The sequence below is a fragment of the Coturnix japonica genome, chromosome 15, assembly GCF_001577835.2.
Source record: "Coturnix japonica isolate 7356 chromosome 15, Coturnix japonica 2.1, whole genome shotgun sequence".
Taxonomy (NCBI): domain Eukaryota; kingdom Metazoa; phylum Chordata; class Aves; order Galliformes; family Phasianidae; genus Coturnix; species Coturnix japonica.
In genome coordinates this window covers 3,638,538-3,652,162 of record NC_029530.1, presented here as the reverse complement: position 1 = coordinate 3,652,162, position 13,625 = coordinate 3,638,538, and the positions used below count along the sequence as shown (strand labels likewise).

General features: G+C 41.5%; 1 protein-coding gene across 3 annotated transcripts in view; it reads left to right on the top strand.

Annotated features, from left to right (window-relative positions):
- Positions 1 to 13,625, top strand: part of LOC107321483 (transmembrane protein 132B-like) — a 168,987-nt gene that overhangs the window by 104,676 nt on the left and 50,686 nt on the right. For all 3 annotated transcript variants that reach the window (XM_015878432.2, XM_032447854.1, XM_015878433.2), the window contains one exon: positions 3,199 to 3,385. In XM_015878432.2, coding sequence (XP_015733918.1) covers positions 3,199 to 3,385 — 187 coding nt within the window. The remainder of the gene's footprint in view (positions 1 to 3,198; positions 3,386 to 13,625) is intronic.

Genomic DNA, 13,625 nt, shown 5'->3' with positions numbered 1-13,625 from the left:
ATGTGTGACATCAGGAAATTGAGCTCAAATGTCAGGGCTTTGTGGGGGGTTCTTCCGGCACCAAAGGTGGTGTTGTGAAAGTACACAAACAGGATAATAAACTGCGATAGGAAGAAGGTCTACTTGCCAGAGTTCGAGAGAGGAAATAAATCCAAGACCATGGTTTCTTTTTCTCCTCTCACCAGAAAGAAAAATGTCTAATGAATGTCTCATGTCTGAAATACTGGGCTGGATTCATCAAAGGGAGTTAGTAATTACCAAATTGAGAGAATCATGAAGCGCTTTTCTAAATTTGAAAGGCTCATCAAGAATAGATCAGGAGCAGGCAAAATTAATAGTTATGAACTCATTTCCATAGAAATGGACTTATTAGCAACCATGCCAGCTGCCTAAAATTATAAGGTCTTTTCCTTGTGCTTGCAGGAAATAATCTTTTTTTATAAAAGTAATTTTGACTTTTTATTTTTTATTGCTCCTCTAAACTCAAACTGAGGTTTGGCAAAATCCTTCTAAACCAAGTAAAGACTTCTCTGGGCAACAGAAGTATTAAACTAAAAAGAGAAGAAAGATTTAGAAAGGCAAAGTGATTTATAGTCCTTAGATTCCATCAGGCTCTTCCCAATAGTGCAGACGTACTTAAGAGAAAAATGGAATAAGTCTTAAGAAAAAGCTGAAATAGGATAAAGGATAAAATATGGTTTAGTGGGATTTAACGACTGATAACAGCGTGAGTTACAGTCATCATCTTCTCTGTTGGTGGGTTTTCCCACTCGTAGTGCTTTGTCTCCACCAAACTCTTTCACATTGACAGTGACCACAAAGTCCAGCGTTGGTCACCTGCTGAAAGTCACACCAAGGAAAAGCTGAGGACTGGCCATGGCAGGGTGGGATATCTCCTTTGATAAAGGGATGCAGTATTGCGTGTCGAGGAGAGAAATGGAGATGCAGGTATTGTGATGTGGAGTTATCAGCTGATGGAGCTGATAGAAGGAAATGCTAACCTTTAAGGTCTCGCTATGATTTAATATAATTGTGTTTTCATTTTGGCAACCTCATTCAATTTCACTGGAAAAGGCAGAGGTCTCCCACATGGTATTATAGAGGATGTATAATAAATTGCAAGAAGTGTGAATATAGTACCAATCCTCTTGCTAGGAAAGAAGCCTCTGCAGGAGATGCAATAGTGAGCAGAAAAGCTCTACTCTAAGTAAACTTCTCAGGTTTACTTGAGGTTTTGTTCCAGCTGTAACTCAGGAAGAGGCTCAGAACAAAGAGGGTAGGTTAGTCCATAGGGGTACTCTGTGACCCAGATGCTGTCATGCTTGGCACTGCATGAAAGCTGAGTCTTTGTCCTGAGGAGGAAAAAAAGAGCCCATAGCTTTGAGAAAATCCATTGACCTCCTGTTCTGAAGGTAACTGAAAACCTGCTGGTGAACAAAGGGGGGCAGAAAGTTGAGCACTTGTTTGCCAAATCTGCACAATCGGTGGAGAAACTCTATGAGTAAAAGCTGGCTGGATACAGTAAGTCCAGCAAAACTCCAGATGAGAAATGGACCCTTACTTATTATTACTATTTCACACTGCATGGCTTGCTACTGAGACAAAAACAGAAAGCATTTGGTGAACCCTGTTGTTTTTCCAGGCAATGATAAGGATTCTCCTTGAAAGCAGGACCACCACCTGTCTGGGAAGTCAGCTCTGCTTTAGTGTGCACAAACTATCACTTGGATCTGAGGAAAGTTTCTGTTGTGTCACTGCTCATTTCCAACCTAGCAGTGCATGGTCATCGCTGTCTTTAAATGAATCTTTTGTCTGGTGTAGCACTCCAGTGAAGGCTCCTTGCTGTGCTAAGGATGCAGTGAAGGCCTTTGTGTATTTGTAGGGGCAGCAGTCATTTACTCCCAGGCATTACTTCAGCTTGCTTATATAGGCAAGACACATGTGTTCTTCTTATAGGGATCTGAGTCCTGGTGTGCCACAAAAATATAACATCTCTATTATGGTTATGTTGGGAGTGTATAAAAGAAAAACAAGGACAGGAAAACTTGAATGCATGAGAGAGAGACCGAAGGCCCATCAGTGGGACATAGAGATTTGATTGATCAGTACAGGCTGACCCGACAGTATGTGGACATTATTTCACTGGTGAATCCAAAGCAAAACCCTCTGTCAGTAGTTTTGTTCAGAATTGGAAGCTGTTTGTGGGTGTTTATGAGTGGCAAGTATCGGCTCGAACAGATTGAACCTAAACTGCAGATCCAAACGTACTTAACAGGGCTAATAACCACATCCATAGTTAATGTAAAGCTCATCTCGAGCTTTTATTTCTGCATTGTGAGCAAATTCATTTTATGCAATGTAGATAAAGCAAACTGCCAGAAGTGATAAGTGGAAAACCATGAAGTTGAGTGCGCCATTGTAATGCCCACAGTGGTTACACTTTTTAACAGAACAGCCTCAATTACATCCATAGCAACGTGCAGTAATATTTCTCTTAAAGAGTTTTTGCTGGCTGCCTGGTTGGCCACCCAAAGACGCTTCTAGTTTTGCCTGAAGGTGGATATTATCTTCTGTCAGCATGGAAAATATTTATCCTCCAGGCATTGAAGCATATGTTTTCGTTGTTTCTTGTCAGAAAGAAAACATGAAAATCAATAATTCCTGCTCAGATTTTTTCCCTTTACAATGTGCCTACAAAAACATATGGCAAAAACAGTTTCTTGCCTCTGTGCGGTTGGGAAGAGGAAAAGAATGTTTAAGTGTCTGTTCTTTGTAGCTGCATACAGGCAGCTCACTGTGAGTACAGCTGTGCTATGGGAAGGGACACACCAAAGTGTCTGGTCAATTCTGTTGTTTTGGAGTATTAATATTTATGGCAGCATTATAAAAATGTGATATTGAGTAATTCAGCAATAGCCATACAGTGCAGTTCCCAGGGTTTGGGGCTTATTCTGCATGTTCTTCATGGAATGAATGCTTGAGTTTAAAGGGCGGGATGCCTCTATGTCAGGAAACTAGAAGATGTTGTCTATAAAGGATGGCTATTGCCCAGTTTATAGCCTAATTTAGGCTTCCATCTTCAAGTCTGCATGTTAAATTTAATGGCAAATCTCCAGTTGAAAAGAAAAGTCGGAATTTATTTTGTCAGTAACATCTTAGTGATATTTCTTCTACGGATGAATTTGTTCTCTTTTCCAGAGCAAACATCACCTCCTATGAGATCCTGCAGATGGACTTTGAGATCGACAACACCAGCAGCCCGGCGGGGGCTCAGCAAATCACCTGGCAGGTGGAATACCCTCGAGACGATTCTCTGAGTGAACTGATGGTCTCTGAGATCTTTGTCAGCCGAACGTTGTTTGCTGGAATCGTTCCTCTTGCCATGGTAAGAACCTGCTGCTGCTTCTTCCTGCTAAACGTTTCCGCTGATTCTCGTTAGTATTCAGGGGAACGCAGGCTGTTTTATTATGTGCTACTTCCTGTGCACCTGCTGCAAATGATTTAAATGCAAAAAATACTTTTCAATAATATTTTATTTACCTGATATGCCATAATGGCTCCTAGGAAACCATTTGAGTCTTTTGTGTAAATCCTTTAGTGTTTGTGGATTATTGGCCTGGTACATGGTAATAGCTCCTTTGGAGCCATTGTCTTCTGGTGTATTAATGTGACTGCCGTGCGTGTGCTCTAAGGGTAAATGTTGCAATTAGCTGGGACGTTTTCAATGAAATAAATTATCATGCAAGTGAGGAGGAACTTCATTGCTAAACCAAACAACTGGACTGGTTTCTGCTTTGCTTTTCCCCTGAGAACCATGCAGACCAGTGAGCTGCAAAGTGTCCATTTAACAAAAGGTCTGCTTGGAGTTACAGGAAAAGGACAAAACACTTTCTGAAGGCTTTAGATGCTAGACGTGTTTTGCAGGCAGGGTTTAAGGTGCATTCATACTAGAGTAACAGCCATTTATCTGCAAATTTGAGCTAAGCATCTCTGAAGAGTGAATCATTGTTTCCATACTGTCCCTCTTTCTGGGTTGCTTTTCTCTCTGTTCTACAAATTAACCAAGGAATATTGGTATTTTCCTCTGCATGGCCACTGGCTTCGCCCAGTAGGTCAAAAACAAGGAAAGATACTTGTAAAGGTAAACAAGGCCCTACATAAATCTTATTTCCAGTTTGTACTGCCAAAGGCAACACTTACTGACAGCAAGCGATAGAGGAGAAATGATGTGTGGAAAAGTCAATAGGGAATTTTCTTCTAGTAAACAGTAAGCATGACTAGAGGAGATGAAACAAACCTCTAATTGTGTGGATGGAATGTTATCAAGTAGCAGTGATGAATCAGATATAAAATAAAAACAATGTAGTGCGTGAACTGACTTGCACATAGCATTGCTGGTTCCAAATGGATAGTACAGGTTTTGTGCCATGTGGAGAGAGAGCTGTGCATATAAAGGAAAAGCAGATCCGATCCCAAAGCTCACTGTCAACGCTGGATCGGAGCTTTGCTTCTTTCTGTGCTAGGGTTTGGCCAGGGCTTCACTTCATCTCTTTGCAGTTATGGCAGCTGCTTTAAGCTATCTCTAAATGTCCTTGGTCAAAATCTGAGGCGAAACCTGAATTTGAAGTGGAGCTAATCTCACAAAATTCATTATTATAAGATAACTGTGGAGTAGAGCAAAAAGCTTTTATGAATTTATGACCTTACGTCTTAATTGAGGGTCTCGTGTGGGCTATTACTGCATGTGAGCATCCTTGGCTGGCTTAGCCTTAGGCTGATAGAAGAACTGATGGCACCAGTGGCGGGAGCAGCAGCTTGTATTTGCATTTCCTCCCCTTGTGATTGCCAGTTTGCACTGCTGCTCCATTTAATTGTCTCTAACTAGTGCAGGTTCTGGCACTGTGTTGCCCAGTCGGGGACAAAAGGAGCTCAAGGAGTGTTTGGACGGTGCTCTCAGACATAGGGTTTGGGTTTGGGTGGTGCTTGTGTGTCTCTTCCAACTTGGGATGTTCTGTGATTCCTTCATTCCAAGATATGTGTGCCCCTGTAGGCTGCTTTGGGCCTTTTAATGTGGAGACATCCACATTCATATACTGTTTGGAGCATCTGTTTTGTTGCTGCAGTTGATCAGAAGTTTGTTTTCCGTGCTACTTTCTTAAACAAGCGATAGGAAACAGAAAGAGCTGCAGATGACTTACTCTGTCATTGCATTGTGGTGGCTCTGGAAGCAGCAGTGGGGATATTTTCCTCATTAGCAGCCTGTTTTTTGGGATTGTTTTTTTTTTTTTTTTTTTGGTAGATAAAGATATGGCAGACTGCATAGTAACATTTGAATAATAGCCTGATGAAAAGAGCTGATTTCTTGCTTTAGTGGGTTTATGAAGCCCTTAACATAAAATCTGATGTTCTTAACATTTACATTTTGTAGCAAGCTTGAAAGGCATTTTTTTTTTTTGTTGCTTTTGTCTTTTTTTTTTCTTTCTTTTGCTTTGGGGCTTCTGAGTGAAGACACAGCTGATTTTTGCACATTGTCTAGCAAAAAAATAGCTCCTTATTAGCAGACAATCTTGCTGTAATGAATTGATATTGCAGCTTATTTCTGGCTAATCCTTTGGAGTCGATTCAGAAGCACATTAATAGGCACTGTTCTGAGATGCACAGAAGATGGCATGGTCAGGGAGGGTCTCCAGGTGAGATACTGGTCTACCAACTTCTCTATGCTTTGTTCTTTCTATATGGTGCGTGTAAATAAGCTGGGACATTTTATTTCCATTTTAGTTGGAAGAGGAGGACTAAAATATAATTGCAGGCTCTTGGGAATTGCCCCAGACTGTCCATTTTCATTTGGATGATCCTCCATCTAATAAATCTCTTAACTTATTTGTTGCCAAATTCAGTGCATTCAAAACATGTAGATAAATAAAACATTAGCACTAATGAGAGAAAACGAAACAAATTTCATACTGGAAAAGAGTTCTTTTTCTGCATCATTGGATGCTTCTCCCCAGGTCCTTAAGCTTCTTCTAATTGAAACCCCCCATTTCCACAGCTGCACGGGGCCAGGCTGCTGGGAATGACAGCCAGATGGAAATGGCATAGTCCAGTGGTTCAGGGTTTGCTTTCTAGAAGTCATCTCTCTGTCTCTGCGTGGGCAGCGTAGGTGCTGTGCACAGTAGGGAAGCACATGGGCAGGATGCAGTGGGAATGCAGACCATCGCTGGCTGACACAGCAAAGAAAAGAGAAATGCCAAATGGGTGATCGCAATTGCACACAGGCTACTTGCTGCCTCAGGATCGGGTTTGGGTGACAGCTGTGATAACCCCAGTGCTGCAGGAAGGACCAGATTTCTTTGTGGGGTTGTTTTTAGCTCCTCCTGTAAATCAGATACTTGCTGAGAAGTTTCAGTCCTTACTAGAGGATCGTGGTGGGGAAGGCTTTCGTTATGCTATGCTGTCATTTCCATCATCCACAGCTGCTGAGGCTGCTGTGGGAGAGGAACCAACCAAAGCCTGGTGAGGAAAAAACTATTGGGTTTTATGTGAGGATTGATTTGAGACATGAAAGGATGTAAGAGGGTAAATGGCATCTCTGAAACAAATTGTCCATACCTGGCCTTATTACCTCTTAGCAGGTGATGAGCACTGGTTCAAAAGCAATTCCAAGTGTGAAGCACTCGCTGTACTGCTGGCACTGTTTCCAGCCCTGCTTAGGAGCTGATCCCAGATGGCATTGCTGTGTGCGTTTTACACCATTTTAGAAGCAGATTGTTTATTTTGTCTGGTATTCACACTTCATTGACTTATGCTGAGATGATCAAAGGGGACTCAGGGTCTTCCATACCTATGTACCTCCTGTTTGTGTTATAAACTAAAGGATGATGTGAGTCCTGGAAGTGCTGATACTAATAACCTGTCTACTGTTTCTGGAAGGTCTTGTAGATAGAGCTAGACTGGAAAATTCACCCCCTTCTGAGCAAGGAAGTCTTACTGATAGGATTTCCTAAATGGATATATGAATAGTTTTACTCTCATAAAGCAGCAGAAGCATAAAAAATACACGTATTGAAAGCAGGTGTAAGATGCCCAGATATAAAGATGTAGGGAAATGCCTTTCTCAGACAGTGAAATTCTAAGGTCTTTGGACAACAGACCGAGAGAACACATAGCTCCAAGCTGTAGCAACCCCTGAAATTGGAATAATTGTAATTATTTTAATCCCAGAAGCAGTGTAGCTTTGGTTCTTGCTGAGAGGGAATTTGGATTTGAAAATGAATGCAAACAGGATGTGTCTGTGTTCCTCTCTAAATACAACATCACGAGTAATTCTGAATTCATTTTGTGTGGATTGTCTCACATAAAATACATAATGCCACCTTGTCCTGCACATTTTCTGATAGCTGAAAGGGAGCAGATAGACCCGTTTACATAGGGAAAGTAAATGCTAATTCCTAAAACTCTATGCAAATTAACAAATTATTTTTACTTTAAGTGCACTGTTATTATTTAGTATTTATGTAGCATTATATACTTTCAGAACACTTTGCAGGCATTAATTAATCAGACCTGAATAAGCGGAGCTTGATAAGAATGGAAAATTACATGGAAATGAAGTCACTCTTGCTCAGTTTTACCTGCTCCTGAATGATGTGAGTCACTTTTCATACCCCTGAAGGTACTTTTTAAAACACTTAGGGAAAAAATCTCACAATAAGACTGCTTAATATCCCTAAAAACGTTTTCGTTTAGGAAAGAGGTAGGATTAATTCTGTCAAGAAGTAATGACAGCACAGATGAGTGGCTCTAAAGAATGTAAATGCTGCTTTATCATCTAATGCTGCCCATAACTATTTAAGCCAATTTAATTCAGGTAAAAATATATGGATGGGGGATTGCTCCCTTAATTTGAAACTTACTTAGGAGCTGCGGTATTTGACTCCCAATAGTTTATTTAGATGAGAGCAGGAGGAAGGCTGAGTTTTGTCTTAATGTTTTACTGTAAGCTTTCAAGAGGAAAGAACTGCTTGGAAGTGTGACCCATAGGAAGTGAATGGGATGGAGCACTGCCTGGGCTGGCTGTGTGCAGCCTTCCAACTCTGGTACTGCTGCACGGTGCTAAAAGGTCCCTAAAAACCTTTGAGGATTGGTATGGCTGTTCAGTGATGCACTGCCAGATGAGAATGTCAGCTGCTCTGCTCCTTTGAGGCTTATTTGTTTCCTTTTTGACAATAACGACCTTAGGTAATTGATTCTTCCAACATCTGGCGTGCAGATTGACACGTGGAGCTGAAGTCCCCAAAAGTATTAGCGCTATCCATTTTCATTGTGCCCAGCAGGATAGAGATTGGGGGTGGAATATGGAACTGAACCACTTTGGATGGTCTTTGTTGTTGTTAGTGAATATCAGGATCGGCATTTTGATGTCACAGTTATTAAACTCTGTGGGGGATTTTTCTAAAGCAAATGGTACAACACTGAAGTCAGGTGTGAACTGTGGATTGGGTGATGACTTGTGAAGTGTACGTCCTGCTAATTACAGACACTGATGGCACAGATAAATGCAGTCTGTCTGACAGGGATGCAGTCTTTAGTCACCTCCATTGATCCAACCAGATGTGGGCTGGGATTCCCGTGGTTATAGAAAAGTCCTTATAACGAAGCCATTGGCAGAGCCTGTCTCCTGGGATATAAGGAACAGACTTCATGAGTTCTCAGCCGGGCATGAAAGTTTCTGTCACAAATGTGATTCGATTGATCTATTATCTAACAGTTGGGGCAAAAACAGAGGAAAACTCTGATTCTTTTAGAGAGTTTCTAGGCAACCAGGAACTTAGTCAATGTAAAGCACAAAGTCCTGAAGAGATGTATACAACTGTTTCTTGGGTTATTTTTTTCTTTGTGAAGGTGAAGGCTTGAGGAACAATGGGTTTAATAACAGATGAATCTCTAGTGTGCTTGTCTTATCTAGGAAAATGATGGTTTGGTCTGTGACTGGTGTCGCTAGTGCTTTAGATATACGTGCTACAGAGCCTTTCTGGTATAGTAATAGGATTGTAATTCCCTGTCTGTCATTATTCTAAAGTGTTTTTCAAAGGCAGCAATCAATATTTCACTGGTTCTTGCAGCCCCTCTGCCTGAAACATTCCTGTATATGTTAAAAGTGTTTAATCTATGTCTTCAGAAATCTCGTTTTCTCCCCAAAAATGTAAGCTCGTAGTTGACTAATGGTTGACTAATGTTGTGAATCACTTAGAACCACAGATGGCTGTATATACTCTAGTAAGGTTTCTTTTAAATGGGAGCCTGAATAATAGCATCTCCAGTTGCTGCTAGCAAACGTGCTGACAAGAACACCCAGGAAAAATGGTCCTCAAAGATGCCCATTTCTGTAACTCAGGCTGAAAGGGAAATGCTGAGTGCAACACTTTGCTTATTTGTTTTAGGAAAAGCAGGAATGCAGGGTGATTTATTTATTTCATTTTTTATGTACATCTCGCTTTGGCTGCCAAGTAGCAATGAGCCATTGGAAGGCAAATGCAGCCTGGGAGGACTTTCAGTTATGACAGCTCCTGTGCCCTTCTTTGGGGAAAAAGATTTCTCCTGCTCATTTGTTTTAATTCAGTCCAGGCTGAAGGATGTCTGAAATAAGGTGAATTTGAGTGTCCGTGTTCTTGCACAGAACTCTGTTGAAACCCTCTATCGGAAAGGGAGTGTTTAAAAATAAAGCAGCCTTTAAAGATTTTTATTTTTCCTCCAGAAAAAAACAACTAATGCTGATGGCGGTATAGCAGGTATAGCCAAGCAAAGAATGGCATCAAGCCAAGGTGGAAGCTGACCCGACCTCTAACAGAGCCTTACCCTCAGCCCATTGAAATAAAGGAAATGTCAATGGCAGCAGCTGCTTTTCTTCCCTTTCTCTGGGGTCAGTTATAAAACCTCAGAATACCCAGTGCTGGAGTGGCAAAAAATTCAGAGTAGGATCAGTCATTTCTGGCAAACCCAGATGATTTACATATTTTTTTTAAAGGCTGGTTAAAATGGATTTATGTGCACGGAGTCCCATGTGTGTTTATCCATTTCACTTAATGTGTATGTCTTACCTGAAATCATTCTGACCTTTGGCTTTCCAGTTCTCTTTAAGATGATGCACTGTGCCTCTGTTGTACCTGAACCGTGGGAACATGATTGTGTCACTATTGCAAGGGAAAAAGTACCAAAAAAGTATATTCAGCAGGAAGTAAGTCTTCACTCTGGAAATACCAAGGACTATCAAGGTTATATTTCTTTTTTCCTTCTAAAATCAGGTCCTGAGAATCTCAGATCACAGATTTCAAAGTGTATTTTAACACTGATTAATGGGAGCGGGACTGAAGCCTTGGGCATCCCTAAAACCCCACAGAGGAAGGATGTTCAACTCAAAGCAAATTAAGTACAGTGGAGAGGAAAAAAAAAAACAGAAATTCATTTGTATTGTTCTATTTCCCATGCCCACAGTGAGCATTCTCTGTCTCTGTAGCAGAGATAGGATCTTCTGCAATTATTACTGCCGTCAAATTAATTGTTGTAGGGAATTAAGTGGCTTTGTTTTGTACGGATGTTCTGACAAGAGCAGGGTGAACTTTATGGAGAAAGATTCAATTCAAAAGGATTCCTTGAAACATAGCAGCTGAAATGCAAAGCACTGAAGATGGGATTAAGTTGGATCCAGGCTTTGACTGCGCTTAAAGGAGTGTGTGGGGAAAGCATGTCATGAAGGGCGCCCAAATGGGCCTTGTTCAGAGCCAGGCAATTTCAGCCTTGTTTGGGAAGGAACATTCAGAGAAGCTATTTTGGATTAATCAAAATTGTTTAACAGAGAGAAACCGTCTTTCCTTGCAGCACTCAGCTGCTTGATTAAACTCGATTAAATAATGTGCAAATATTTGATTTAGGGAGGTGGGTGGGAAAAGTGTTTTCCTTAAGTGAAAACACCCCATTCTGGATGTGTCAAGAGTAGGAGAATTTTAATAACATCAAACTTCTTTGTTGGTGTTCTTCCAAAAATGAAGTTCCAGCCAATTCTCCTCTATTTTGTCAAGTGTTTCAGTTTTGGCTGAAGTGTATTTTCCAAAGAATATCACAATTTTTTCCCTTTCATTCTCATTCTGGGCATCTGAACTCATTCTTGGAATTGCTCAGTGCCATCCATTGTCCCTTGTTCTTTCCTTCTGCTCAGTTCGACATACTCTGCCATTTAGTTCTTAGAGCAAAAAATGAAAGAGACCAAAAAAGAGTTTGCTATTGGTGGGACAAAAATAATGGCATTTTGACTGTTTCTATGAAAGCGATGCAACATGACAAATTTTAAGAAGCTCTGTGAATAGTATTAATATTTATGAAGCACTCAAGAAAACAGCTATTGTGTGCCACATCCATCAAAGATAAGGATTGTATTCAACTGTGTTGGATGATAAACATTGAATGACAACAGCTAGAGATTATGTGCAGGATTTCATTCTCGTGTTTGACGCCTGCTTGGGTAAAAGCACCGTGTTATTCCACTGTGAACCAATAATTTTCTTTCATAAAATTAGATACACTTGCTGATACTTGTTACAACAAGGTCCAAAACCTTAATGACTGCAGGGCATGCAGATGCCAAGTGCCTCAGAGTTCCTGTTGCAAGCTGTTCAGAATCAAGTCCTAAAGGTACTGTTTTCCACTAATCTTGGAAATCTGGTGCTTTTGTGATTGCAGTGATTGACCACATATTGCTGGCTGTTTGCACTTTGGAAGAGCACTGATTGCCCCATGAAACGAAGGTCTCCCAGTCCAGCAAGTTGGCTTTGAGTATTCTCTGGGTAGTGTGCCTAGAAATGTCCCAAGTGCCTTTGTTTCATGACATGCTGAGGGACGTGGTTTAGTGAGAACTATGGGTGAGAGGCAGATGGTTGGACTGGATGATCTTGTAGGTTTTTCCCAATCTTGGCTGCATGGACTGCTTGTCTGTTCTTATTTCTGCCCTGTTTCCTTATTAAAGGTGTGCTGGTCTGGAGATTCTGTTTGGTCAAATGAAGTCTGCACTGCACACCTGCATCTGTAAAAAGGAACGGCAGTTCAGACTTGATTGACAAAGAGCAATAGAGGCTCGGGTGAGGTGTTTCTAAATAAAACTGTGTTTGGAAGCAACAGAACCATGTTCTCCTTGCACGAAGGGTAGGAGGACATCCAGGTATTCTTGCAGCCAGCGTGATCTCAGGTCTCTCTGTTCCATCTGCAGAGTTGCTATTCTTAGAAAATCCTCTCCAAGGATGCATAGGCACTAAGTTCTTGTTAGAAGTAAGTGGTTCCAATAATAACTGCACAGAGGAAAATGCTAAGAGGTGCTCTGTTGCTGAGCTGCTATGGCTGTGCTGCCTCCGGAGGGCTGTTTGCCTCCATTCCTTCAGGTTTGCTGCTTTTGTCTTTATGAGGATTTGCTGGTTGGAGCTCAATGTGAGCTGTCAGAGGAATACCTGGGCCCTTGGTGAGGCTGTTGGGGACAGGGGCATGGGGAGCTTTTGGCAGAGCAAGTGCAAGAGAGAAGGCACAAGCCAACCTGTGCTGAGTGTTGGGAGCAGTAGAGACCATGAGCAAACCCAAAAACAGGAACCGCAAAGTGCTGAAGGGAGCTCCAAAGCTTTTATATTGTCTGCCTAAAACGAGACTCCTCTTGTTCCTTTACAATTACCCAATAATTTGGCTCATCAATAACTTTTTCCAGAGTGCTCATTTTGGTTTTACTGCCAATTAATGCAGCATTCCAGTCTTGGGCTGCAGTGGATTGGCCAGTAATTTGAACTACAGCCCTCATCAAAACGGCATCATTCGTAAAACAGAAGAGAAATCTCAGAGATGCTAAAATTATTGTTAATTAAATCAGCACATGAATATAATGGGCACACATGAACAAAATTATGTTTGTTTTTGAACTGTTCTGCTAGTTGGAGAGCAAGTCCTGCTAGGACCGTTTAATTGTCAGCCCATGTTAGAGAGATGTGCAGTGAGCTGGGTCCCTTCTGCATGTACTGATGGTGTGTTGTGGGTACATGAGTGATACATACAGGTCTGCACTTGTGCAAATGACTCACACGTTCTTGCCAGACAGATGCAATGCTGTGTTTCTTGTGCACACATTGCTGCATGGAATGCCTTTCTTTTTAAACATTAATACTTAGCTCCTGTTCAGGGCTGGCACTGACTTTCATCTGGCTCCTTCTGATTTCTGTGGCCCCAGCATCAGTTGGGTTTGGTGATTATTTTCCATGTAATTTCTGGTTTTTTAAACTCAATTAAAACAGCATCGTAACGATGGAGCAGAGCAGCAATCAGAGTGTGGTAGGAGTTGTAAGGTAACCTGTAAGCAGCTATTGTGTTTAAATAAATTTCTTCCAGAGGTGCCTCAGCTTTACTGAAAATGCTGCTCTACAGCTTTATTAGGATAATCACGCAGCGCTTTGGGACAGCCTCATAATCTTCTGTGTTGCTCAGTTCTGAAGACCTTGAGTTTGCAGTTTCACAGCTCTGCCTCCTGTGGAGCTGGAACTCTGTTCTATACTGGGAGACTTCAGCCCTGCACAGAAGGCAGCATTGCCCCACAGCAGGAGTGG